This window comes from Globicephala melas, chromosome 12, assembly GCF_963455315.2.
Source record: "Globicephala melas chromosome 12, mGloMel1.2, whole genome shotgun sequence".
In the NCBI taxonomy this organism is placed as follows: domain Eukaryota; kingdom Metazoa; phylum Chordata; class Mammalia; order Artiodactyla; family Delphinidae; genus Globicephala; species Globicephala melas.
This window is the reverse complement of record NC_083325.1, coordinates 20,576,823-20,602,336: the sequence shown is the minus strand read 5'-3', so window position 1 is coordinate 20,602,336 and position 25,514 is coordinate 20,576,823. Positions and strand designations below refer to the sequence as shown.

The 25,514-nt window shown below is 36.5% G+C and overlaps 1 protein-coding gene across 2 annotated transcripts in view; it reads left to right on the top strand.

Annotated features, from left to right (window-relative positions):
• The window catches only part of CTNNA2 (catenin alpha 2), a 1,193,101-nt gene that overhangs the window by 151,556 nt on the left and 1,016,031 nt on the right, over positions 1 to 25,514 (top strand). For both annotated transcript variants that reach the window (XM_030837530.2, XM_030837533.2), the window contains exon 2: positions 2,601 to 2,707. In XM_030837530.2, the coding sequence (XP_030693390.1) occupies positions 2,606 to 2,707 (102 nt within the window). In that variant the 5' untranslated portion in view covers positions 2,601 to 2,605. The remainder of the gene's footprint in view (positions 1 to 2,600; positions 2,708 to 25,514) is intronic.

Sequence of the window (25,514 nt, the reverse complement as noted above, 5' to 3'; positions counted from 1 at the left end):
CAATTTGATACTTTTCAAGGAGAATATTTGCTCAGAGATTAAGTAAATTGCTAAGAGCTTGTTCTTGGGCTTGTAAAATTGCAATGTATGGACGAGGACAACCCTGTTGTCTTTTGTTTTTGACAACCCCTGTTTTTCACTCTTTGTGTCTAGTCAATAGTCTAAGTTTCCCTAACCAAAGCAAGTAGAATATGTAATTTTTTCTTTGAATTTTAATCATTGAATAAAAAGGTATATTTTCTTTACAAAGAATCTCTTTTGTGGACAAAACAGTCTGCATGAATTGTACGGATGCGTAGTATGGATTTGAGACGTGTTCCTTTGGAACATGAGAGGCTGGTGTATGTGACTCCACACTTCATTTGTCCTCTTGCCTTCTTATTTGAGTTGATTTGCTTGTTTCACACAGAGGAATGTGTGGTTTCTACGACTAGGTTTTCCCCTTCAACAGATTCATACCATTTAGCCTTTCCTTGCCTTGTGCACTTGAATTTTACCTGTGTCAAAAGAAGTGGCTGAAAGATTGCTCCCCAAAGTAATAAATTTAAGTCCAGCGATTTGCTCAGTCACTCTTGTCCTTTCAGTTTTAGATTTATAAGGCCTCTGACCTTCAGGATCCAAGGCTCCGCTCCGTCTCACTCTGTTTCTTGGCTCACAGTTGGCTTGAGGTGTTTGTTCAATATCTCCCATTTTTGCTTCCTGCGTGCTAGATTAGTGTCTCTAATGTGAGTGCCCCAGCATTTTTGTTTCTCACTTCAGCATTTTTTGAGTGCCATTTCTTTACAGTAATATATTGGAACATGCATAAAGATGTTGTGTGCCTTCCTTGGTCTACCAGCTTAGGTGCACAAGTGTGCCCGTGTAATAGTGGTGATTCTCTGCACAGTCCCACTCAGTGCCTTTCACTATGGTCTTAAAAGGACTTCACTCCTCCACTACTAGTTATCTTTTCCTACAGGACCTCCGTGTGCATCATCGTTAGTATGCCACTCATTATTCCATCAGAGCTGGAAAGAGGTTTTCAGGGAACTTCTCAGAGACTTGCAATCATGTGTCCTAAGTACTGGGTTACTTAGGTAGGGCTGGCTTTGGCAGGGATGAAGGTATCCTGTGTGTATAGAAAGCATCTGGTGTTTTCATCCTTCTACAGCACAGGAAGGTGTGCTGCAGCAGCAGAATTCTGGGCATGTCAGAGCTGCTATGTGGCAGTTGGTAGTGTGAATGGGAAATGTGTAAAGTGCTTTTAGGTTTTTGGAGTACAGGCAGCATATCCGTGCCAACTATTGTTGTTGTGAAGGAACCCAAATCTAAATCGGTCTATATGGTTGGATTGCTATGCTTAGTTTATTTAAAATATGGCATTTAGAGAGAGGTAAAATACCAGCACACTGTGTCTCTGCCTTTTTTTTTTCTTTTCCTGAAGCAAATTTGTTGGGAATGTTTGCAAAAGGACTAGCTTTAGCAGGTCAGTAAAGAGACGTGTGTCTATTGTGATAGACCTTATTTTTAGTATTAATTCTAATAGAAATAATCATCTATGTTGATTTATAAGAGTGGAATTGAGTGGGGACATTGATTCAAAAGAAGAGAACAGCTATGAACAGTTTGATTTATGACGGTATTAAAGCAAGTGATTCAGATTCAGTTTGTACCATCTAAGGTTGCTTGTCCTGTGGGTAGTTGTCAAAATATATTCAGTAAAGAGCAGTCAGTTTCTCAGTGAGAAACACACCCCTGGCAGAGCGTCTACTTTACTCTATTGAGTCCAGGACCATATTGTGTGCCTGATACGTGTGAGGCTGCTACCTGCACACCCGTGGTTCTTGGGTAGGAGAGGATTGTGCTAGAATGCAATAAATAACCTTATCAGATACTCACTTTATGGGACAAGAGTGTAAACACAGTGAGTCATCAGAGAGCATGTAAATAGCAGCAAGCTAATTTTCAGAATCACTGCCACTCATTTTGCAAGGTAACTTTCCTGATGAAGAGAAAGAAACTCAGCTGTCCAAGGGAGCATAGTCTCCTCAGTGGTCAATTATGATGTGAAACAAACACAACGAAGCCTTTCCTTAGGACCTAGGGTCCCTCATCCAGTGGTCATGATGGGTTTACTGTGCTTCCTGAAAGTCTTTGCTGATCTCCCCAGACTGACTTTGGTGTCCTTTCCTCAGTTCTCCTGTGGCCCTCTCTGTATTCCTTGGTCACAGAACAGGTCACATTGAGGCATAATTGTGGCCAACCTCTGCATTGAAACTATCAGCTACTCGAGGGCAAGGTCAAGTCTTTCCCAGCATATAGCAGGTGGATATGTGTACTAAACACTGAGTGAGTGAAATATTTCAGTGTCAATTGGGTCCCAAGAGTTTGTCTAATGTATACAGGTGCCCTCAGGAAATATCCATTTTCAGTCTGAACCCAACATCACTACCTCACATAGTTCTGCTTCTGATTTCCCCATCTCTAACTTTATAAGGTCGGACCAGACAGATAATTTTCAAATATGCTCTAAGTTTTGGTGACTTATTCATTTTGAACCCACAAGGTAACAGATTCTTTCTGTGATCATTATTTCTAATGGATAATGTGTGTTTCTGTAGGGAGCATGACTTCGGCAACTTCACCTATCATATTAAAATGGGACCCCAAAAGTTTGGAAATCCGGACTCTAACAGTGGAGAGACTTTTGGAGCCACTTGTTACACAGGTAAGAGATGCTTTGAAATACTTTGTTACATGTGTATATTTCTGTTGGAATTGTATCATGACTTTCCAAAGAATTTAGAAATCCTTACATGTGAATAAATCATGCCATAATGCTAGTTACTGAATATGTATTCCTGCTTGAACTGTGGACAGTTGTTTTTTTTTTTTCTGCCCAATAAGATTTGGAGTGCTTTTAAAAAAACTCTTCATATGATTTTTGAAATTAAGTGGATGAAGTAATTAAAGAGGGGGCTTTGGTGAAGGGGACTCTCATTTGCAGTAATGGATTCAAAGTCTAAATAAATCATTCCTAGCTTACTTTCAGATGCTAATGCAGTTAGGAAGAATGATATTGACTATTTAAGAGCAAAGTATATTTACTGAATTACTTTTTCTTTAGTTTACAAGGGAAAATTCATCATGTCAGAATGACGAAATGTTCCATTTTTATGTTGTCACATTTCCACAAGAGGACTGTTAACAGAAAAAAATACCCTTAGGATTTTTAAATTTTAAAAATTAATTTTTGTGTCTTGTGAAGCATATTCTTTGCTATATTGACTAAATTTCATGGAATGTGAAAATTCAAGATTTTAATGGTATATTTGTAGAGAGATACTATGTCAAGTTAAATAGAGGCCACATACTGGTTTCCTCTAGCTGCTATAGCAAATTACTGTAATCTTAGTGGCTTACAGCATCACAAATTTATTATCTTATGGTTCTAGAGGTCAGAGGTCCTAACGTCAGGGTATTGGCAGAGCTGCATTCCTTCTGGAGGCGCTAGCAGAAAATCTATTTCTTTGCCCTTTCCATGGTCTAACGGCTGCTCTCTTCTTTGGCCCCTTCCTCCATATCGAAAGCCAGCAATGTGGCATCTTTGAATATCTCTCTGACTCTGACCCCTGCTCCTGTCCTCATATCTTATCCTGTCTCCCTCTTATAAGGACCCTTATGATTACATTGAGCCCACTCAGATTCTCTAGAATAATCTTCTCATCTCAAGATCCATGACCAAATCACATCTGAAAAGTCTCTCTTGCCATTTTAGGTAGCATGTTCAGTTTCCAGGGATTAAAACACAAACGTCTTCTTTGTGGGAGGTCATTGTTCAGTTTACCATAGTCTGCCCTCTGGCCACCGCTCCAAATTCACATCCTTCCCAAGCAAAACACATTCACCAAATTCCAGATCCTCAAAAGTCTCAACTATTTATAGTATCATCTCAAGACCAAAATCTCATCTAAAATTGATCAGCTTAAAAATTCCAAATCTCATCATCTAAATCATCTAAATTAGGTATGAGTAAGGTTCTAGTTATAATCCATCCTCAAGCAAAATTTCTCTCTGTCTGTATACCAGTGAAATTAAAGGACAAATTATATGCTCTCAAAATGCATTGGTGGGACAGGCATAAGTTAACAGTTACAGATATTTTCATTTAAAAAGGGAGAATGTGGAAGAAAAAAATGGGTTACCAGTTTCAAGCAATTTAGAAATCCAACTAGGCAAACTCAGTTATACTTCAGAGCCTGGGAATAATCCTCTGTGGCTCAAGGCTCTGCCCTCTGGGCCTGGTTCTTCACCCTAAGAATCATTATTCTTTTTTCATGAAAGATATCACATAATTTCACCTGGATATTTCTTGCCTGTATAATTTTGAGAGTACACAGCCTTTCTGAATTTCATCTTTCTCTGTTTTTTTTTTTTTTTTTTTAGTCCAGATTGGCAGTGTTTCTACTGATGTAACATTCTTGAGAAACTTGTGGTTCTCTTTTGTAAATCTCTGGGGTTTTCTCTATTAGAAAACAGGCTGCTTCACAGATCTTTCCTGGATAATCTCATCTCCATTTTTGGCCTCTGTGGAAATGAATGAGGGTCATGAAAATTATAAGACACTGATGAAAGAAATTAAAGACGATACAAATAGATGGGGGTCTATGAATCCCATGCCTAATCTTTGCAAGAGCTCCCTCTGTGAATGAACATTCTGAGGTTTTAATCCTTCCAAGGTACTAGGCAAAGGTTGTCCAGACACACGATTGACTTTTTCTCCAGAGCCACACTTTCCTGAAAGTGAGACCCCTAATTTTAGCACCTCTTGCAATCTGCATAGGTCAAGAAGTTTCCAAATCATTGGGTCCTGGTTCCTTTTAGCTTAATAATTCTTAACTCAATTTGTTTCTTTCCTCTGACACTTTGCTATAAGCAAGAAGAGGAAACCAGGCCACTCCATTCAGCACTTTGCTTGGAAATCTCCTCAGCTAAATATCCAAGTTCATCACTTATAATTCTGATTTCTATGTAATTATAGGGAGTAATTCAGCTAAGCTTTCTGCCACTCCATAACAAATATTCTTTTCCCTCCACCTTCCAATAACAAGTTCCTCATTTCCTTCTGAGCCCTCACCAGCAGGGCTTTTAACATCCATATTTTTACTGTCCATTCAAGGTAATCTAGGCTTTGTCTCTAATGCTCCTCAAAATTTTTCCAGCCTCTGCCCACTGTCAATTCCAAAACCATTTCCACATTTTTAGGTATTTGTTATAGCAGCACCCTACTTCCCAGAGCCAAAATCTTTATGTCTGTATGTTTCCAATTCCTACTATAACAAATTACCACAATCTTAGTAGCTTAAAACAACGCCCATTTATTATCATACAATTCTAGGGATCAGAGGTACTAAAATTAAGGTGTTGGTTGGGCCGTTCTCCTTAAGGAGGAAGTTCCTTCCCTTTTTTAGTGTCCAGAGTGCACCTACATCCTTGGTTATAGTATTTTCATCCATCATTAAAGCCAGCAGCATAGCACCTTCGAACCCCTCCCACTGACTTCAGCATCTACCATCATATCTCCTCCTGCCTCTTTTATAAGAAACCCTGTGGTTATATTGGGGCCAGATATTCTAAAATCATCTTTCCATCTTGAGATCTTTAACCTTTATCACGTCTGCAGAGTCCCTTTTGCCATTTAAGGTAACACATTCACAAGTTCTAAGGATTAGGAAGTAGACATGTTTGTTTGTAACTGTTGAAACATTTCATTAGGTTTATGCCCATTTTCCATTTGGTCACGGTTCTTGTTAGTGCTATACAAATTTCTTCAGGAAACACCTAATACTGATAGACTCTTAGATTTGGGAGTGTGTTGACTACTGAGATTGTGGTCTGTGGACTAAGGCTTATCCATGAATTATTTGTTATTGGTCAGCAGTAAGCACAGAAATTGAGAGTAAGTGCTTTGAAAAATTTACGGCAGTTTTATAGAGTAATTTTATGTCTGTTGAATCTAATGATAAAATTTGGGCTTGTTATTTTATCTTTAAATTTATTTTGAATTATTTATTTTGTTGTATTTTACAAAAGCTTTGGTTTGTGAACTTTTGCAATAACAAATATATGGCCTTTCATCATAGATAGCTTGAAAAAGACTGGTTTAGGAGATATTTTGGAGTCGGTCTGCTCTGAAATGTAGTTCTGTCAGCTGAGTTATAAAAGCAGATTGCCTTTTCCTAGCTTTGGAATTTTCACTTCAGATTACATGTCAATATATTTAACCCTTATCATATGGAAGAAATGAAACAATAATTAGAACATAGTGCCTGGTGCGATGATTAAATGTAGTCTCCATTTTTCTTTTTGAGATGGTTATATTATTAGGCTAATACCAGCCATACACCAATACTGTATAAGTCAGTGAGAAGGACATGAGTGAATGCAGCATGAGCGAGCACAATATTACACGTAAACTGTCTTTTATTTCTTAAAATTTTCATACCTTTACACTTTTGCTCTTGTATTTGACATTTGACTTATCTAAAGTACAGCAATCTAAGATTACAATTAAAGATTGTAGTCTTTTTCCATATATCTTTCAGTCCAATTATTTAGAATTCTTTTGTCAGATAAAGGTAATGCATTAAAAATATTTATTAAAAATAAAGACAGTTAACTGTCTAATTCATATTTGTTCACATATTACAGTAGAATACTTAAAAGTCTTGTTGAATTTCACACAGTAACTTAGCACTATAACTAGTCTGAACATCCTACCAACATCTTCCAATATCTAAATGGTTTACTTTTCTTCTTAGTTTTACTACACCGATTTAAAAAGAAAAAAAGATTCTCTCAAAAATTGTGACTTTTATGACAGGGTTTTCTAGATACTGTTTCCCCATAATATTATGGCTGTGTTATCAAGTTTACCATTCCCTCTCCTGGAATGAAATCTTAATGACTGATGTGATTGTTAACCCTTGGAGGACATATGAATAAGTAAGGAGAGATAAGAAAATGTTAAATATAAACTCCATGCTCAACATTTAAAACAAAAGGTGGAAATGAGAGAGAAAACTAAACTAAACAAAGACCCCATATGAATCAAACACATACATACAACTTCTTTATGAATGGAATAAAATTCATTGCTATATTCAGTGACACAGTATGCCCATAGCCTTCCTACAGTTTCTGATAAAGCTGGATAAGGATGAAATAAATACCAGAAGTTAAGGAGTTCTCAATAAAATCCATTCACTGTCATAGGAAAAATTATATTAGAAATTTATTGTTGATAAGTATTTAAAGTAGTAAACAAAACTCCTCATTTGTATCATAATATATATGAGGTTGCATATTTATCATTTACAATGCTGAAATGTCAAGATTCCTTTTGGAAAATGTTTACATTATGGAAATCATGCAATTTCAAGTGAGAAAAGACTCATCTTAGGAATTTTAGACCTTGAAAAAGTTGCCTGAACTTTTATGAATTCAAGAAAGTAAAAATCTTTAATAGGCCATGTTCACTTCATACTTTACATACTTGGAGCTTCTCTGGCCATCTTCTCTCTCTCCCAGATGAGGCAAGTGAGGCTCTGACAGGCTCAATGTCTGTATCACACAGCCAGTATCCACATGCAGATACGCTTAGCCTGTAATTTTCTTGGGGGATGTTGATATTTTGTAACCCAGGGAACACCTTAACATGTTAGCATGTTACTCTTATTTGTACTGAGCTTCTGTTCATCCTATTAAAAAAAAATTATTTCTCTGAAAAAAAAATAGGCCATGTTCTGTGATACTAACCTTTATTAGGAAATGGAAAAATTACATTAGGCAACTTTATTAGGAAAGTAAAAAAAATTGTTAGGAAATTAAAACACACTCTTAGATAACTCTTAAAAGCAAAGGGAAATTACAGACTATATATGAGTTAACGAAGAAGATGATCTCTTCTTAACAAAATATACATACCCAGTAAAAGCTGTGCTTAGTACAGAATTTTAGCTTTAAATGCCTTTTTTATTAAATAAAAATAAAAATAAACTAAGTACTCACTCAACATGATACACCATATTAACAAATTGAAGGAGAAAAACCATATGATCATCTCAATAGATGCAGAGAAAGCTTTTGACAAAATTCAACCCCATTTATGATAAAAACCCTGCAGAAAGTAGGCATAGAGGGAACTTTCCACAACATAATAAAGGCCGTGTATGAAAAACCCACAGCCAACATTGTCCTCAATGGTGGAAAACTGAAAGCATTTCCACTAAGATCAGGAACAAGACAAGGTTGCCCACTCTCACCACTCTTATTCAACACAGTTTTGGAAGTTTTAGCCACAGCAATCAGAGAAGAAAAGGAAATAAGAGGAATCCAAATCGGAAAAGAAGAAGTAAAGCTGTCACTATTTGCAGATGACATGATACTATACATAGAGAATCCTAAAGATGCTACCAGAAAACTACTAGAGCTAATCAATGAATTTGGTAAAGTAGCAGGATACAAAGTTAATGCACAGAAATCTCTGGCATTCCTATACACTAAGGATGAAAAATCTGAAAGTGAAATCAAGAAAACACTCCCATTTACCATTGCAACAAAAAGAATAAAATATCTAGGAATAAACCTACCTAAGGAGACAAAAGACCTGTATGCAGAAAATTATAAGACACTGATGAAAGAAATTAAAGATGATACAAATAGATGGAGAGATATACCATGTTCTTGGATTGTAAGAATCAACATTGTGAAAATGAATCTACTACCCAAAGCAATCTACAGAGTCAATGAAATCCCTATCAAACCACCACTGGCATTTTTCACAGAACTAGAACAAAAAATGTCACAATTTGTATGGAAACACAAAAGACCCCAAATAGCCAAAGCAATCTTGAGAATGAAAAACGGAGCTGGAGGAATCAGGCTTCCTGACTTCAGACTATACTACAAAGCTACAGTAATCAAGACAGTATGGTACTGGCACAAAAACAGAAATATAGACCAATGGAACAGGATAGAAATCCCAGAGATAAACCCATGCACATATGGTCACCTTATCTTTGATAAAGGTGGAAGGAATGTACAGTGGAGAAAGGACAGCCTCTTCAATAAGTGGTGCTGGGAAAACTGGACAGATACATGTAAAAGTATGAGATTAGATCACTCCCTAACACCATACACAAAAATAAGCTCAAAATGGATTAAAGACCTAAATGTAAGGCCAGACACTATCAAACTCTTAGAGGAAAACATAGGCAGGACACTCTATGACATAAATCACAGCAAGATCCTTTTTGACCCATCTCCTAGAGAAATGGAAATAAAAGCAAAAATAAACACATGGGACCTAGTGAAACTTCAAAGCTTTTGCACAGCAAAGGAAACCATAAACAATACCAAAAGATAACCCACAGAATGGGAGAAACTATTTGCAAATGAAGCAACTGACAAAGGATTAATCTCCAAAATTTATAAGCAGCTCATGCAGCTTAATAACAAAAAAACAAACAACCCAATCCAAAAATGGGCAGAAGACCTAACTAGACATTTCTCCAAAGAAGATATACAGACTGCCAACAAACATGTGAAAGAATGCTCAACATCACTAATCATTAGAGAAATGCAAATTAAAACTACAATGAGATATCATCTCACACCAGTCAGAATGGCCATCATCAAAAAATCTAGAAACAATAAATGCTGGAGAGGGTGTGGAGAAAAGGGAACCCTCTTACACTGTTGGTGGGAATGTACATTGATACAGCCACTGTGGAGAACAGTATGGAGGTTCCTTAAAAAACTACAAATAGAACTACCATATGAACCAGCAATCCCACTACTGGGCATATACCCTGAGAAAACCATAATTCAAAAAGAGTCATGTACCAAATTGTTCATTGAAGCTCTATTTACAATAGCCCAGAGATGGAAACAATCTAAGTGTCCATCATCGGATGAATGGATAAAGAAGATGTGGCACATATATACAATGGAATATTACTCAGCCATAAAAAGAAACGAAATTGAGCTATTTGTAATGAGGTGGATAGACCTAGAGTCCGTCATACAGAGTGAAGTAAGTCAGAAAGAGAGACAAATACAGTATGCTAACACATATATATGGAATTTAAGAAAAAAAATGTCATGAAGAACCTAGGGGTAAAACAGGAAGAAAGACACACACTTACTAGAGAATGGACTTGAGGATATGGGGAGGGGGAAGGGTAAACTGACAAAGCGAGAGAGAGGCTTTGTCACTACCTCGTAAGGTAGATAGCTAGTGGGAAGCAGCCGCATAGCACAGGGAGATCAGCTCGGTGCTTTGTGACCGCCTGGAGGGGTGGGATAGGGAGGGTGGGAGGGAGGGAGACACAAGCGGGAAGAGATATGGGAACATATGTGTATATACAACTGATTCATTTTGTTGTGAAGCAGAAACTAACACAACATTGTAAAGCAATTATACTCCAATAAAGATGTTAAGAAAAAAATTAGGAAAAGAACATCAAAAGAAACTAGTAAATCAGTATTTAATAACAATAAAAACTGGAATCACTAAAGTAGAATACAAAAGTTAAAAGGGTTAAATTAATTCAAAATTTGATTCTTCTTTGAAGTGGCCAATATAAATTCTTAAGGGCACAAATTATGGAAAATATATAGAGAAAGTATGCATAAGATTATGAAAGGGAAAGCAGAAAGAACTCTAGGAACAAGAGAGATTAAAAGAAGTATAGTAGAATATTACCTGCAAATCTATACCTATGAAACATGAAAACCTAGAGGAAGGGAATAACTTCCGAGAAAGGTTGAAATAACCAAAGTTTATCTAAGAAGAAGTGGAGAACTGGAATAAGCCATATAAATATTGGAAAGCTGTTTAAAGATCTGTTATCAATAAACACCAGAACAGATGGATACCTAGCTGAGTATTATCACATATTTAAAGAACTGATAATTGTATTGTCATTTAAATTTCTGTTTCAACCATAGAAAAAGATTAACACCTCCTCAATAATTCTTGAAGAATCATAACTTTAATATTAAAAATTCAAGACACTTTAAAATAACTTTAAAGGCTTCCCTGGTGGCGCAGTGGTTGAGAGTCCACCTGCCGATGCAGGAGACACAGGTTCATGCCCCAGCCCGGGAAGATCCCACATGCCACGGAGTGGCTGGGCCCGTGAGCCATGGCCGCTGAGCCTGCGTGTCCAGAGCCTCTGCTCCACAACGGGAGAGGCCACAACAGTGAGAGGCCCGCGTACTGCAAAAAAAAAACAATAATAATAAAAAAATAAAATAACTTTAAAAAAAGGACAGTGATAGTTCGATCTCATTTCTGAATTTAAATGCAAAAAAAAAAAGTACATAAAATATAGAAAGTATCATCCAGCAGTTTAGCAAAAGTTCAGCATATGTATAACAAAATAAGACTTTTTAAGGAATATAATGATAGTCTATTATCAGGAAACAAATAAAAGTATTTTAGTGGCTCAGTAGATTATAACCTGAGACACTAAAAAGACATTTGACAGAATTTTGCAGTCATTTCTAATAAAAACTCTAAATAGGAATAAGATCAAGCTTTTAAGACAAAAGAATATACCATGTAAACATAGGAATAGGACAGATAAAATATTCCTTTTATGATATTATTGTACCATTAAAATTAATATGAGAATAAGGTTAGATGGCCAGATATAGAATAAATATACAAAGAATAAATAGTTTTATCTGTGCAAAACAGCTAGAAATCAAAACCGGAAAATATTCTCTTTGTAATTAAAGAATACATAAAGCCAATTATTTTCCCTATATGAAATGCACATTAATCTTATAGATTTTTAATGTGCATTTATTTTTGTGCATTTAATGCACAAATTTAATGTGTATTTAATGTGCATTTATTTATTTTAATGTGCATTTATGTGTAATTATTTTCACACCATTGAAGTAGTGATTATGTATACACAAGCTTTGGAGTCAGGAAGGCTTGATTGTGAATCAAAGCTTGAATAGGTTACTTAATCTCTCCTCATATGTAAGTTATAGATACCTCATGGGATTATTAAAGTAGTACATGAGATTGTGTGTTGAAGTGATTGGTGAAATACCTGACGGTATTCTCATAGTACTATCGGTTTGCTCTTAATGCAATGTTCTTTATTACTTGGTAGTACTGGCTTGATAGTAATGGCTTGATTACTTGATAGTAATGGCTTACTTGGTAGTAATTAATTGTTATTAGAAAGTGGGTGCCATTTATAAAATAGGGTTTCATTGGATATTTTCTTCAGAAAAAAGAATTTTAATGTAGATTTTGAAGAATTATTTGTGTATTGCCTTTAATCAAAGGTAATTAAAGCAGAAACCTCTAAAATGATTGGAAGTTCAGCCTTCACCATTTCAGTAAGCTAATGAAGCTCAGCCCATCACAATAGGACAGATTGAAATTTGCTGGAATTTTGTTCCTTATAAAAGATGAATATGCAATTTAAGAAATAGCCCTAAGCATCTGATAAAAGAATACCATTGATGTTTAATGAGCTGTTCTAAATTGGCCTGATGGGGCGAGAACCTCCTGAGAAGAGGAGCTCTCTTTAATCATTTCCAGTATTATTTTCAGTAATGTCCATCGGACCCTATTAGGTTAGGCTCTAGTGCCTTCTATAGTTAGGTCTTTTAAAATTTTACTCAAAAAGTTAATAATTATCTCAAAAGCTAAATAATTAGAACATCATATACTTAAAATATTGTTTCTAAATTAAGAAATTCAATTTTATACTTTAAAAAATACTTGATTTTCTCCCTGTTTTGATGTTAAATCCTTATACAGGAGTTACCTCTGTGTGACACACAACAATAGTTAAATTCTTCAGTGCATTTAAAATCAGGGAATCAGATTTAAATTTAAAATCAGAAGATTTAAAGCTGAAAGTGATTGCAGAAGTAAGCTGACACTCAGAAATGAAGTAACTTCTGAGAATTAAGCCAGTGCGTGCCTTTTTATGCTATTTCATACTCTCTCTTACACTGTTTACAAAGTATTTTATGTATTAATTTACCTAAAGAATCAAAGTATAAAATTAAGTCTCAGTGTACCCTTTTTCCATCTGTCCAGAAAATATCATTATTGAAACTACCATAATTCATGTTTCATTCATGAGATTCAAAGATTAATACATTTGGATGGTTTCCATGGTGATACTACAGCGTTGCAATAAGTTGATCATTCATCTTTGTCAGAGGATTAGAATTGTATGAAAAGTAAAGGATGTACTAAAAGTAAATGATGGGAACTCCAGTAAGCTTGTTTATTTATTTGATCAAATTTAGATATAGTATGGTTAACCTGTTTCCAAGTATTTTTCTGTTTTTTTTTTTTTAAGTTATTTTCATACCAATTCCCATTTTAATTTTTGGATGCTATTTTTCTTGCTTTGGAAAATGTTTCAGTTTATCTGTCTTTAATAGAAATTTTTCGGGTGAATGAATGAACTGAAACACCATAACTTTATTTAAAACCTCTGTACCTTTTCTTGTTAAGGAAAAAAGTAACATGTATTAAATATAGGATTCACATACAAGTAATGAGATTATGATTTGGGAATTTACCTTTAAGACATATATTAATATTTAATTGAAAGTCTATATATATATTTCTTACTCTTTTTTTAACATCTTTATTGGAGTATAATTGCTTTACAATGGTATGTTAGTTTCTGCTTTACAACAAAGTGAATCAGCTATACATATACATATACCTCATACCTCCTCCCTGTTGTGTCGCCCATATTTTTATTGTTTTACAAATATGGTTTCATCCATATTAACATATCTTAAATTGCACTTATTTTTTACATTTGGTACATAAACCTAAAGTAGTTAATTATGTTGGAAGTACTTCTTTGAATTGAAGTCATATGGTAGAATTCTTGACAGTTATTGTATTTGTCACTTCTTTTTTTTTTTTTTTTGGATCTTGATAACATATCAACTTCATTTTTTTAATAGATCTTTATTGGAGTATAATTGCTTCACAATACTGTGTTAGTTTCTGTTGTACACCAAAGTCAATCAGCCATATGCATACATATGTCCCTTTATCCCCTCCCTCTTCAGCCTCCCTCCCACCTCCCTATCCCACCCCTCTAGGTCATCGTAGAGCACCGAGCTGATCTCCCTGTGCTATGCTGCTGCTTCCCACTAGCTAATTATTTTACATTCGGTAGTGATATATATGTTGATGCTACTCTCACTTCACCCCTGAGGTAGATGGACCTAGAGTCTGTCATACAGGGTGAAGTAAGTCAGAGAAAGAAAAACAAATACTGTATGCTGATGCATATATATGTATTCGTCACTTCTGAAATAGGAATTTAATTAAGTAGTATATAGTATGGAGTTAGAGTAATTTCTGTTTTGGGATTATGTTGTAAATTTTGATGTTTGCCACCAGATGAGGCCAGCTGTGTTGGCCAAGTTTTGAAACTTGAGTAATGTGTGGAGTCCTTTTAAACCCGAAACCAAAATCAAAACCAAAAAAATCCTCCCAAATCCTAGAGTGGACTTAAAGTAGTATTACAGACATGAAATTATGTATGCATATATTTTTATTCATAAAGGAATTTACAAAATAAATACCAAAAACACAAAAACAAAAAAAATGAAATGAACATTAATTTGATGGATGATGTTCTGCTGACATTAAAGCATTGCATATGACATAGATGTGGTGGTGACTACTTTAGCTCTATGTCTTGTGTTTCGTAAACACTCACTACCATGTGCACGTTTAGGACCAGCTACTACAAATCATAACTATTGAGGACACCATGGCATCATTTCACCTTTTTTTTTTTTTTTTACCACAAATATACTCACAGTTAACAGGAAGCATCTACCTCTGTTCCCTTCTCATTAGCCCAGGACAATGAAAGTTAAGACATTGTAATGGTTGTAAAATATAAGCTAACTATATTAAGAATGACACAACTAACTTATTTTCCATCAAAATATTTACTTTAGAAAATTTCTAGTTTAAACCCAGTGATTATTTTATGAATGCTAATAAAAGAAATCCCATTTAGTATAGGACAAAAGAGAAGTTTTAGGTACTATGAAATGAATGCTCTACATACTACCTCAATTTATTAATTTCTTGTTCCTAAAGAAAAAGGAGGTTTGGGGGGTTTTCCTAAGATCACCAATCCTGGTTTCCCTTACATGTAATTATTTGGGGCTCACCATAAGGGTGGTCCAAGCTGCTGAACTAAACTTTCTAAATTACTTTCATTAGAGTCTTGTCTTTTATTTGAACAGTCCTCACTGCTCTGGTCTTAGTTGGAGCTCTTCTCATTTGTATGGAACAGATCACAGATCATCTAGAGCCTCTAAAGAGAAAAGGGAGAAAGGCTCTAATGTTTCTTGAGTAGTTACTAGGTGCCTGATACTACACTAGGTATTTCCAGAAGTTTTCATTACTCCTTGAGTCAACTTGGTAAAGTCAATGTTATTTTCTCCGATTTACAGATGAAAAAAGGAGAGACTTAGATCACATAATAAAAGACGCAGCTCCTAAGGGATACATTAGCTGAAAATACTGAAGTGGAAGTTGCTAGTACATCAACCACCAAGAATGTATAGAGTGAAAAGGGAAGAGAGTAAAGAAATAAATTGAAGGTGTGGGAAGGGGACAATTCCCAAGTTAAACAGGCAGAGGAAAGGAAGCAAGCAGAAGATAACCGAATATAGTTTTACAGTCAGATATTCATTCCTTTTCTTGATTACATCAGCTGATTCTTTCCCAAACCGGCTGTTTGCTGAGACGCAAACATGACCTAAACAAATTCCTTAACATTCAAATGAATAAGTTAAACTAAAAACCCACTTTTCTCTTAAATGGTCAGTGCATGTGAACACCTAAACTTAGCAGTAACTCTTTTATTTTGTTTGGCAAAACCTCAAGCCTTAATAGTATTTTTTCTCTTGTATTTTTCCATTTCAGTGAATATAGCTATTTTAAATGGGAAAATGGAATTTAAAGCTAAATTTAAAAATTAATATTGGAGAAGAATAATGAGTGTTTATGTTCTTGAAACAGGACAATTAGTGAAATCTTATGCATACTGTTTCAAAAATATAAGGGAGAAATTATAGGAAGTTAACTAACAAAATTGCTTATAACTATTTTGGACAACATAGAAATGTTATCTGAACTGGAGACCAAAAAAATCCATTACACCCAGCATGAGAATGCCTAGGAAGTGACAGAATTGCATTTACTCAGGAAGCCCTCAACTAGCAAACTAATTAAAGCTTGTCAGAGATCTGAGATAAAGGATTGGGGCATGTTAACACACCTGCTTTTCCCTTTCTCGTCATCCTGCTGAAAGTACAAAGGTAAGCTTTGTTTTCACACAATTAAGAAGGAAGAAAGCCAAGAAGAGTAACGGAAAATCTAACCAGCTATTTTTCTTTCATTCTGACATAACTCTCAGTCCTTGTAACACGGACATGTTGGCTTCAGTGGCTGTGCCTTCTGTCTTTGCTTTATCTTGTTTCCGTACCCCAGCTTTAAATGTTTCTGTTTTTCAGGGTTTAGACTTGGGACTCCTCTTTTCTTTCTTCTGCATTCTCTTCCCAGATGATTCTGCCCATCCTTACGGCCTGAGGTATTATCAATATGCTGACAACACTCAAATTTGTATCTTCAGCTCATATCTTTTCACAGCGCCCCGTTCTCACAGCCAAGAATTCTCTCTGGTTTGTCTTTCCTCAGATCTGCCCACCTCTCTTCAACTCTTGCTGCTAAAGTCCAGATTCCAAACCCAAGTCCTTTCTCACCACAACCAATGTAGTCACTTCCTGAATAATCTGCCAATCCCACTTTTGCTCACTTCCTTGACACTCTAACAGCAATCAGAGTGATCATTGAAAGCAGTGTATAATTTCACCATATCGTCCCCGGCTTAAGACTGTGCCCGTGTTTTCATTGCATTTTAAGATAAAATTAACACTTCAGACCGTGTCTTTACTTGTCCCCTGCTACAAACTAGTACTACAAACTACTACATCTAGTCCTTGTGGACCTTTGATCATCATGCTCAAGCCACAGAGCCCTTCTTTCAGTTTCTTGGATGAATTGAGTTCTTTCTTGCCTTAGCGCCTTTGCACAAGCTGCTTCCTCTGCATAGGATGATGCCAACCTTCTAATGCTGTGACTGGATCCCTTGCACCTTTCAGGTCCTGTCTAATCATTTCCCTGATGTCACAGAGGACTTTTCCTGACTACCCTTTTTTTCTTTTTTTAAAGTACATGCCTCTTGCCCAACCTTCTCTATGCTTTATCTGTTTCTTTCTTTCAGAGCACTGACCACTATCTGTAATTGTCTTATGTGTTTCTTTGTGTGTGCTTTGCCTGACTCCTTCACTAGGTGGAAAACTCCATCAGGACAGGGATGATGTCAGTGTGGTTCACACATATATTCCCATTACCTTTGAATTGGAAAATGTTTGATAAATATTTGTTGATGATTAAATAAACACTCTTCCTTAAAAAGAAATGCAGTGTGTATATACTCTGCCTGCCTCATTCTTGCAAAATTAGTTAGTAGTAAAACGTAATTATATGTTGCAGTAGTTGTTTTATGAAGTGTTGACAACTATAACAATTGTTTGGGATTTCATGGATGAAAATATTCATGAGCTTTTTAAGAATGTGTCAATGTTTTGATACCTAGTGACCAAATTAAGAAATAAAGTTTTGGTTTTTTGTAGTGAAATTTGTAATATTTTATCTTTATAGTAAAAGGTATAGTACTCATGTATAACATACATATCGCATATGTATATTTGTATATATACATGTAGAGAAAATTAATGTCTTTCACATTGCCAGTAAATGAATTTTTATATTTTCTTTAGAAAAATAATTTTTCTTGACCTTATGTTCAATTCAACCCACCCTCTTAATTATCAATGTTCAAAGGGATTTGCGGGCTTTAAAAATAATGCTGGACACAACAAACTTCATTAAATTTTCTCAAAATGTTACAAATTTCCTATTATTCAAACTGGCATTTGAATATAGGTACCATACACAGCCATTATCAGTCTTGTGCCACTAACTTGACTATCCTAATAAGTTCTCCCTTGACTGCCTGCTGGCCATGGTTGCCAAATTTAATAAATAAAAATTCAGGGCACCCAGGTAAATTTGAACTTCAGATAAACAACAAATCATTGTGTAGTATAAGTATGTCCCATGAAATATTTGAGACATACTTATACCAAAAATATCTGTTGTTGTTTTATTGTTCTGAAACAAGAATTGATTTCATTGCTCGTTTGTAAATTCTAGATAATGTCTCAAGTGATTATGTTAGCAGTGTAGGAAAGAATAAGCAGAGTTTGTCAGTACTGTTTTCTAGAACAATTTTTGACCGCTTTAAATTAAGTACAAATTCTTCTATAAGACCTTTTCTCATTTATCAGTTTGCTCCTTTTCTTATCACTTCTTTCTGAATGTCTACCCCAATCCAGAAAGAACTTCTTTCAATCTCTAGAACTCTGTGGTGTCTCATTTCACATGTGCTTGGAAATTCTCTTCCTTTAGGCTGGCTGGCACCCAGGCATCCTTCAGTTCTTATTCTAGAGGTTGCCTTCTTCAGCTTTTTTGTTACCCACAAAACTGGGCCAGGTCTCCACTCTATTCCTAGAGTATGCTTCACTTCCCCTGTCATGTATCATCCTGCAGTATTATAATTCCTGGTTTTAGTGTGTGTGTGTGTGTGTGTGTGCGCGCGCGCGTGTGTGTGTTTTAGTTTGCATGCGTGCTTGCGTGTGTTGTCTTAATTACCCACAAGACCATAAATTTCATTCTCTGTATATCCTTGTCTTGGCCTGCTATGCAATAGTGATTTGGTAAACTTTTGTTGAGTGACTAGAAAAATGATTTCTTTGCTATCACAGTAAGTACCCTCCTTACTTAATGAGAATCTTTCTTCCTCTCTTGCTTTTGCTCTCTCACTCTTCACTAAGGCAAGACTCCAAGCTAAGTAGAACTAAGATACAGTGTTCTGGAGCAACCCAATTGTAATTATGTGTTGGGTTATACTGTCTTTTAAAAGTACGTTTTTTAAAACTCTAATTCAAAAAGATACATGCACCCCAGTGTTCATAGCAGCACTGTTTATAATAGCCAAGACATGGAAGCAACCTAAATGTCCATCGACAGGTGAATAAAGAAGATGTGGTATATATATATGCAATGGGATATTACTCAGACACAAAAAAGAATGAAATAATGACATTTTCAGCAACATGGATGGACCTAGAGATTATCATACTAAGTGAAGTAAGCCAGACAAAGACAAATATCATATGATAGCACTTATATGTGAAATCTAAAAAATTGATGCAAATGAACTTATTTACAAAACAGAAATAGACTCAAAAGACATAGAAAACAAACTTATAGTTGCCAAAAGGGATAGCAGGGGTGGGGAGAGATAAATTAGGAGTTTGGGATAAACATATACACACTACTATATATAAAATAGGTAAACAACAAGGACCTGCTGTATAGCACAGGGAACTATACTCAATATCTGGTGATAATGTATAATGGAAAAGAATCTGAAAAATAATATATATATATAAGAATATGTATATACATATATATGTATATGTATAACTGAATCACTTTGCTGTACACTGAGACTAACACAACATTGAAAATTAACTATACTTTAATAAAAATAATTTTAAAAGTATATTTTAAAAGATTAATGAGCTTAGGAGAATGTCATTTCTACTGGTCAGTCTTCTTAATGGTGATTTTGTGCTTTATTATCCTATGAGTATTGCTATGTATTGTATTGTATTATATCCTATGATAATTGTTGCCATATTATTATCTGGGCTTTGAAAAATAAAGGGAAAGTAGAAAATATGCTTGATTTTTTAAGATCTCTTGCAGCATGGTAGTTAAGTTTAAAAATGAAAAAAAAAATGTAGAAAGTACTTGAATATGATGTTAATCCAAAACATAGCTATTGTAAATGTACTATGGAACCCTGTGGTAATGGCTGAGATGGTAATTCCGTCCTAAACTGCAGTTTTCAATGCCTAATTTAACATGAACTCTCAATTTACACTGTTGACAGAAACTTTCCAAGCTTGCTTTCATCTCCAAGGGGAATTTTATAAAGAGATGAGACAAAATTCCCATAAGCTGACTTATTCAAGCATGGTAAAAATGATTTTCACCAATATTAAAAATTTTGGAATATTTTGATGGCTCGTACAGTTTTAAATGGTTTCCAAACTTTATCCTTTACAATAAGCGTGTTTCCTCAGAAAGAACAGGCACAGGTGTTAAGTAGGTAGTTTAATAAATTTATTATTTATTAAATTTCAAATTATTGAAATTTTGAAATTATTCAAAATTATTGAAATTATTCAAATTATTATATTTCAAAATATTAAATTTCAAAATTTAAAATAGCTAAACATCATAGAAAATTGACATTGTTTTTTTCTTTTTTTTGCGGTACGCGGACCTCTCACTGTTGTGGCCTCTCCCGTTGCGGAGCACAGGCTCCGGACGTGCAGGCTCAGTGGCCATGGCTCACGGTCCTAGCCACTCCGTGGCATGTGGGATCTTCCCGGACTGGGGCACGAACCCGTGTCCCCTGCATCGGCAGGCAGATGCTCAACCACTGCGCCACCAGGGAAGCCCCAGAAAACCGACATTTTAATTGTGCAAAATATTTTCTTGTTCAGTGTGGCTAACATCAGACCACTTTGGTCGATAAATACTGTTCTGGTGGGTGGGGCTGGATCTTGTCTTTCTGGTGGGCAGGACTGTGTCTGGTGGTGTGTTTTGTGGTGTCTGTGAACTTAGTATGATTTTAGACAGCCTCTCTGCTAATGGGTGGGGTTGAGTTCCTGTCTTGATAGTTGTTTGGCATGAGGTGTCCAGCACTGGAGCTTGCTTGTTGTTGAGTGGAGCTGGTCTTAGTGTTGAGATGGAGATCTCTGGGAGAGCTCTTGCCGATTGATGTTACATGGGGCTGGGAGGTCTCTGGTGGTCCAGTGTCATTAACTTGGTTCTCCTACCTCAGAGGCTCAGGCCTCTCACCTGGCCAGAGGACCATGACCCTATCAGCCACACGGCTCAAAAGAAAAGGGAGAAAAAAAGAAGGAAAGAAAAAATAAAATAAAGTTATTGAAATAAAAAATTAAAAAATATATATTATTAAAATACAAAAATAAATTAATAAGAAAAGGAAAAGAAGAGAGCAACAAAACCAGTAAACAAATCCACCAATGATAACAAGTGCTAAAAACTAAACTAAGATACACATATAAATCAGAAACTAGTCAGTCACATACAGCAAACCCCAAGTCTACAGTTGCTCCCAAAGTCCACCACCTCAGTTTTGGGGTCATTCATTGTCTATTCAGGTATTCCACAGATGCAGGTACATCAAGTTGATTATGGAGGTTTAGTCTGTGGCTCCTGAGGCTGCTGGGAGTTATTTCCATTTCTCTTCTTTGTTCACACAGCTCCTGGGGTACAGCTTTGGATTTGACCCCGCCTCTGCATGTAGGTTGGCTGGGGACATGTGTTCCCCGCCCCGACAGGACAGGACGGGGTTAACGGAGCAGATGATTAGGGGGCTGTGGCTCGCTCAGGCCGGGGGGAGGGATGGGTATGGAATACATGGCGAGCCTGCGGCAGCAAGGGAACCAGGACATTGCAACAGTCTGAGGTGCACTGTGTGTTCTCCTGGGAAGTTGTCCCTGGATCATGGGACCCTGGCAGTGGCGGGCTTCACAGGCTCCTGGGAAGGGAGGTGTGGATAGTGACCTGTGCTTGCATACAGGATTCTTGGTGGCTGCAGTAGCAGCCTTAGCTTTTCATGCCCGTCTCTGGTGTCTGCACTGATAGCTGCAGCTTGTGCCTGTCTCTGGAGCTTGTTTAGGTGGTGCTCTGAATCCCCTCTCCTTGTGCACCCCGCAACAATTGTCTCTTGACTCTTAGGCAGTTCCAGACTTTTTCCTGGACTCCTTCCTGGCTATCTGTGGCGTACGAACCCCCTTCAGGCTGTGTTCACGCAGCCAATCCCAGTCCTCTCCCTGGGGTCTGACGTCCGATGCTGGAGCCTCAGCTCCCAGCCCCCACCCACTCTGGCAGGTGAGCAGAGAAGCCTCTCAGGCTGGTGAGTGCTGGTCAGCACCGATCCTCTGTGCGGGAATCTCTCCACTCTGCCCTCCGCACCCCTGTTGCTGCACTCTCCTCCGTGGCTCTGAAGCTTACCCCCACCCCACCCCCCGCCCCCATCTCTGCCAGTGAAGGGGCTTCTTAGTGTGTGGAAACTTTTGCTCCTTCATAGCTCCCTCCCAGAGGTGCTGGTCCCGTCCCTATTCTTTTGTCTCTGTTGTTTCTTTTTTCTTTTGCCCTACCCAGGTACGATGGGAGTTTCTTGACTTTTGGGAGGTCTGAGGTCTTCTGCCAGTGTTCAGTGGGTGTTCTATAGGAGTCGTTCCACATGTAGATGTATTTTTGGGGAGGAAGGTGATCTCCACGTCTTATTCCTCCGCCATCTTGAAGGTCCTTTCTATTTGGAGTTCTTTTGAATAAATCATCCTCCAAATAAAACTTTGGGAGCTTGCTGAATTGTAAGTGAGAATCTGTAGTTCTATTCCTAATAAAATCTGACAGAAATGGGTTAAGTCCAAAACTTTTATGATGGGAAGGCATCCAAAAGGTAAATTCTCAAAATGATTTACATTTTACCATCCTTACCATATTATTCTGTAACTTAAATTACACCTTTATATGCTAATAGCAAGTTATTTTATTATGAGCTATTCATGTGGAAGCATAATCAATCTTAGCATAGTGAGTGGTTACTGGATATAGTGTTATTTCCAGAAGACATATATTAGTGTACTCAGATTTACACAGCAAATTAAGCATATCCATGAAAACTGTAGAAAGGAGTGATGAAAATTTATGCATGATTTGTAATATTTCAGTTAACCATACATTATTCTGAAATTTTTCACCAACTATAATTCATAATATCAAAAACTTGAACGTCTTTCTCTTTTCTGTCAATTTAGAAAAACATGGAATTTCTTTCCCTTGTTTGTTTCTTGCTAGGTGGACTTTTAATAGTTTAGTGATTTAAGCCATTTCAAATGAGTGCATTAGTTAATTTATATCCCTCACATATTTTTAAATTCTCTGTTAATTTTTTGAACACTTCCTAACTTTTCTGTTTATGCATCTACATCAGTGAGTATTAGTATCAAGTTTCTCATTAGCATTCAGCATGACTTTGAATCCAGGTCTTAGGGAATGAGAGCCAGCTTCTTGAATATTCCTTTATTTTCTCTTTAAAAAGTTCCATTTACTTTTTTCATGAAGGACATGCACCTTTTGGAACTAGTGATTCTTCCCATTATTACCATATTATGCTTCACATGGCTTCTTTACCTTCTTCTAAAAAGTAAATAAATAAAAACTTTTGCCATTGAAAATAAACAACACAATATTACTAAGTGGCAGAAACACTGATGAAAAAATACCTGCTGTTGCAGAATATAGATACAGCCACAATCTGTAGATTGTGGATTTGTTTTTGGAGCCTAAGACATGGCAGCTTGGTATCACTACTTGCTGTGATAGTCTAGATTTATAAATAGGACTATATGATCATTTAAGCCAGAAGTCCCCAGTGAAATGGAGGACGAGTTGCAAAAGGTCTAACCATGAGGACTAGATCATCACATACAGATTGGGAAATGGGAATATAGCTGTTTGCAACCCCTGCCTTTACCCCCTATCTGGTAATCTCAGCACACCAGATGAGGTGTGTAGGTGGTATCTGACATTAGTATCTTGCAAGTAAGACCCTGAGATCTACAGACAGATCCTGATACCATTTGGCAGTATTATTATGTTTTGAAATACTTAATAATTCCATCTTATCTTAGATATTGCCCCACTTGTGGAATATTGTTAAGCATGGCATGATGAGACCAGTATGATAGTAATTCTTAAGCTTATTAAATAAAGAATAACAGAAGAATATTTGGTAACACAGGGTAAGAAAATATCTAGTAGTTGAAACCATCAAATGCAAATATTTTAAGTTTCCTGCCACTACCACCTTCTAGTCTAAAATAGCATGTTGCAAGAAAAGAAAATGTGATCTTTTGAGTTAGTCTGATCTCTTAATGGCCTGTATAAATAAATGGACACCCTTTACAATAATTATGGCTTGCCAATTTTGGTGCCTTTTCCCACTTGTGAGTTCCTTAGTAAGTATTTTTTTTTAAATTCTCAGTATCTATATAATCTTACTTTTTAAAACAGCAATTTCTGTATTTTTTGTAAAAATGATAGTTTGACACAATGTTTTTTTTTACAATTTGAGTTTGGTTAATTGAAGCCAAGATTTGTGGTTAATGCTTTTGGCTTTGAATCATATATTTATTTTTGACTTCATCATGTTCTGTTTGCTTACATTTTGTAGGTTAATTTGATTTCATGATGCTTCATTTTTCCTTCCTGCATTAGTTTGCAATTCATATTTTCTTTTCTATACCAAAATCAAGACTGTAAACAATCTTTTTCATATTTTTTGCCAACACTTTAAAAGACATATCAATAAATAAAGCTGAAAATGGAAATATGTGTAAGTGAAATCTGCTCATACCCCTGAGAAATAATAATTCCACTGCTAACTGCTCAAAGCACAGACTGAGATGGTGACTCACAGGGCTACTCTGATCCTGTGGGTGAGATGATGCCTTAAGAGATGCTGCCCTGTGAGGTCTATCCTTCAGGATTGGATGTTGTTGCCTGGCTGATAACCTCTTCTTTATAATGTTGATCTGAAATAAATAAACTGCCAGATATTTCTCCAGCAAAGTCGAGTTTCTTCAGGATCAATAGAGAATTGCCATTTGGGATCTGCAACCATGCACGGCAAGCCATGTGATAGTCCCCCCATGGCAAGGGAAGGAGAACTCCTCTATAGAGGAGAAAAGCAAGTTGGGAGGGCTGTAGTAAACAAACAGTCCATGGCTTTTCATTGGCTGAGTCTTTCCTGGGAAAGCAGAGGGGTGTTTCTTCTTCCTGCTGGGCTTTAGTATCATCACAGGACACAAGAGCTCCCCCTTCTGGTCCTCCAAATCTATTAAATTGAGATTTCTGTTTATTAATTTTACAAAGTTTTCTGTGTTAAAATGCCATGTCAGGAAGAAAGAGATTTTCCTCAATCCTTTTAAGTTCCTTTTGCTGGTCCAGGAATTAAAATAACATGAGACAGGGCTTCCCTGGTGGCACAGTGGTTGAGAGTCCACCTGCCGATGCAGGGGACACAGGTTCGTGGCCCGGTCCGGGAAGATCCCACATGCCACGGAGCGGCTGGGCCTGTGAGCCATGGCGGCTGAGCCTGTGCGTCCGGAGCCTGTGCTCCGCAACGGGAGAG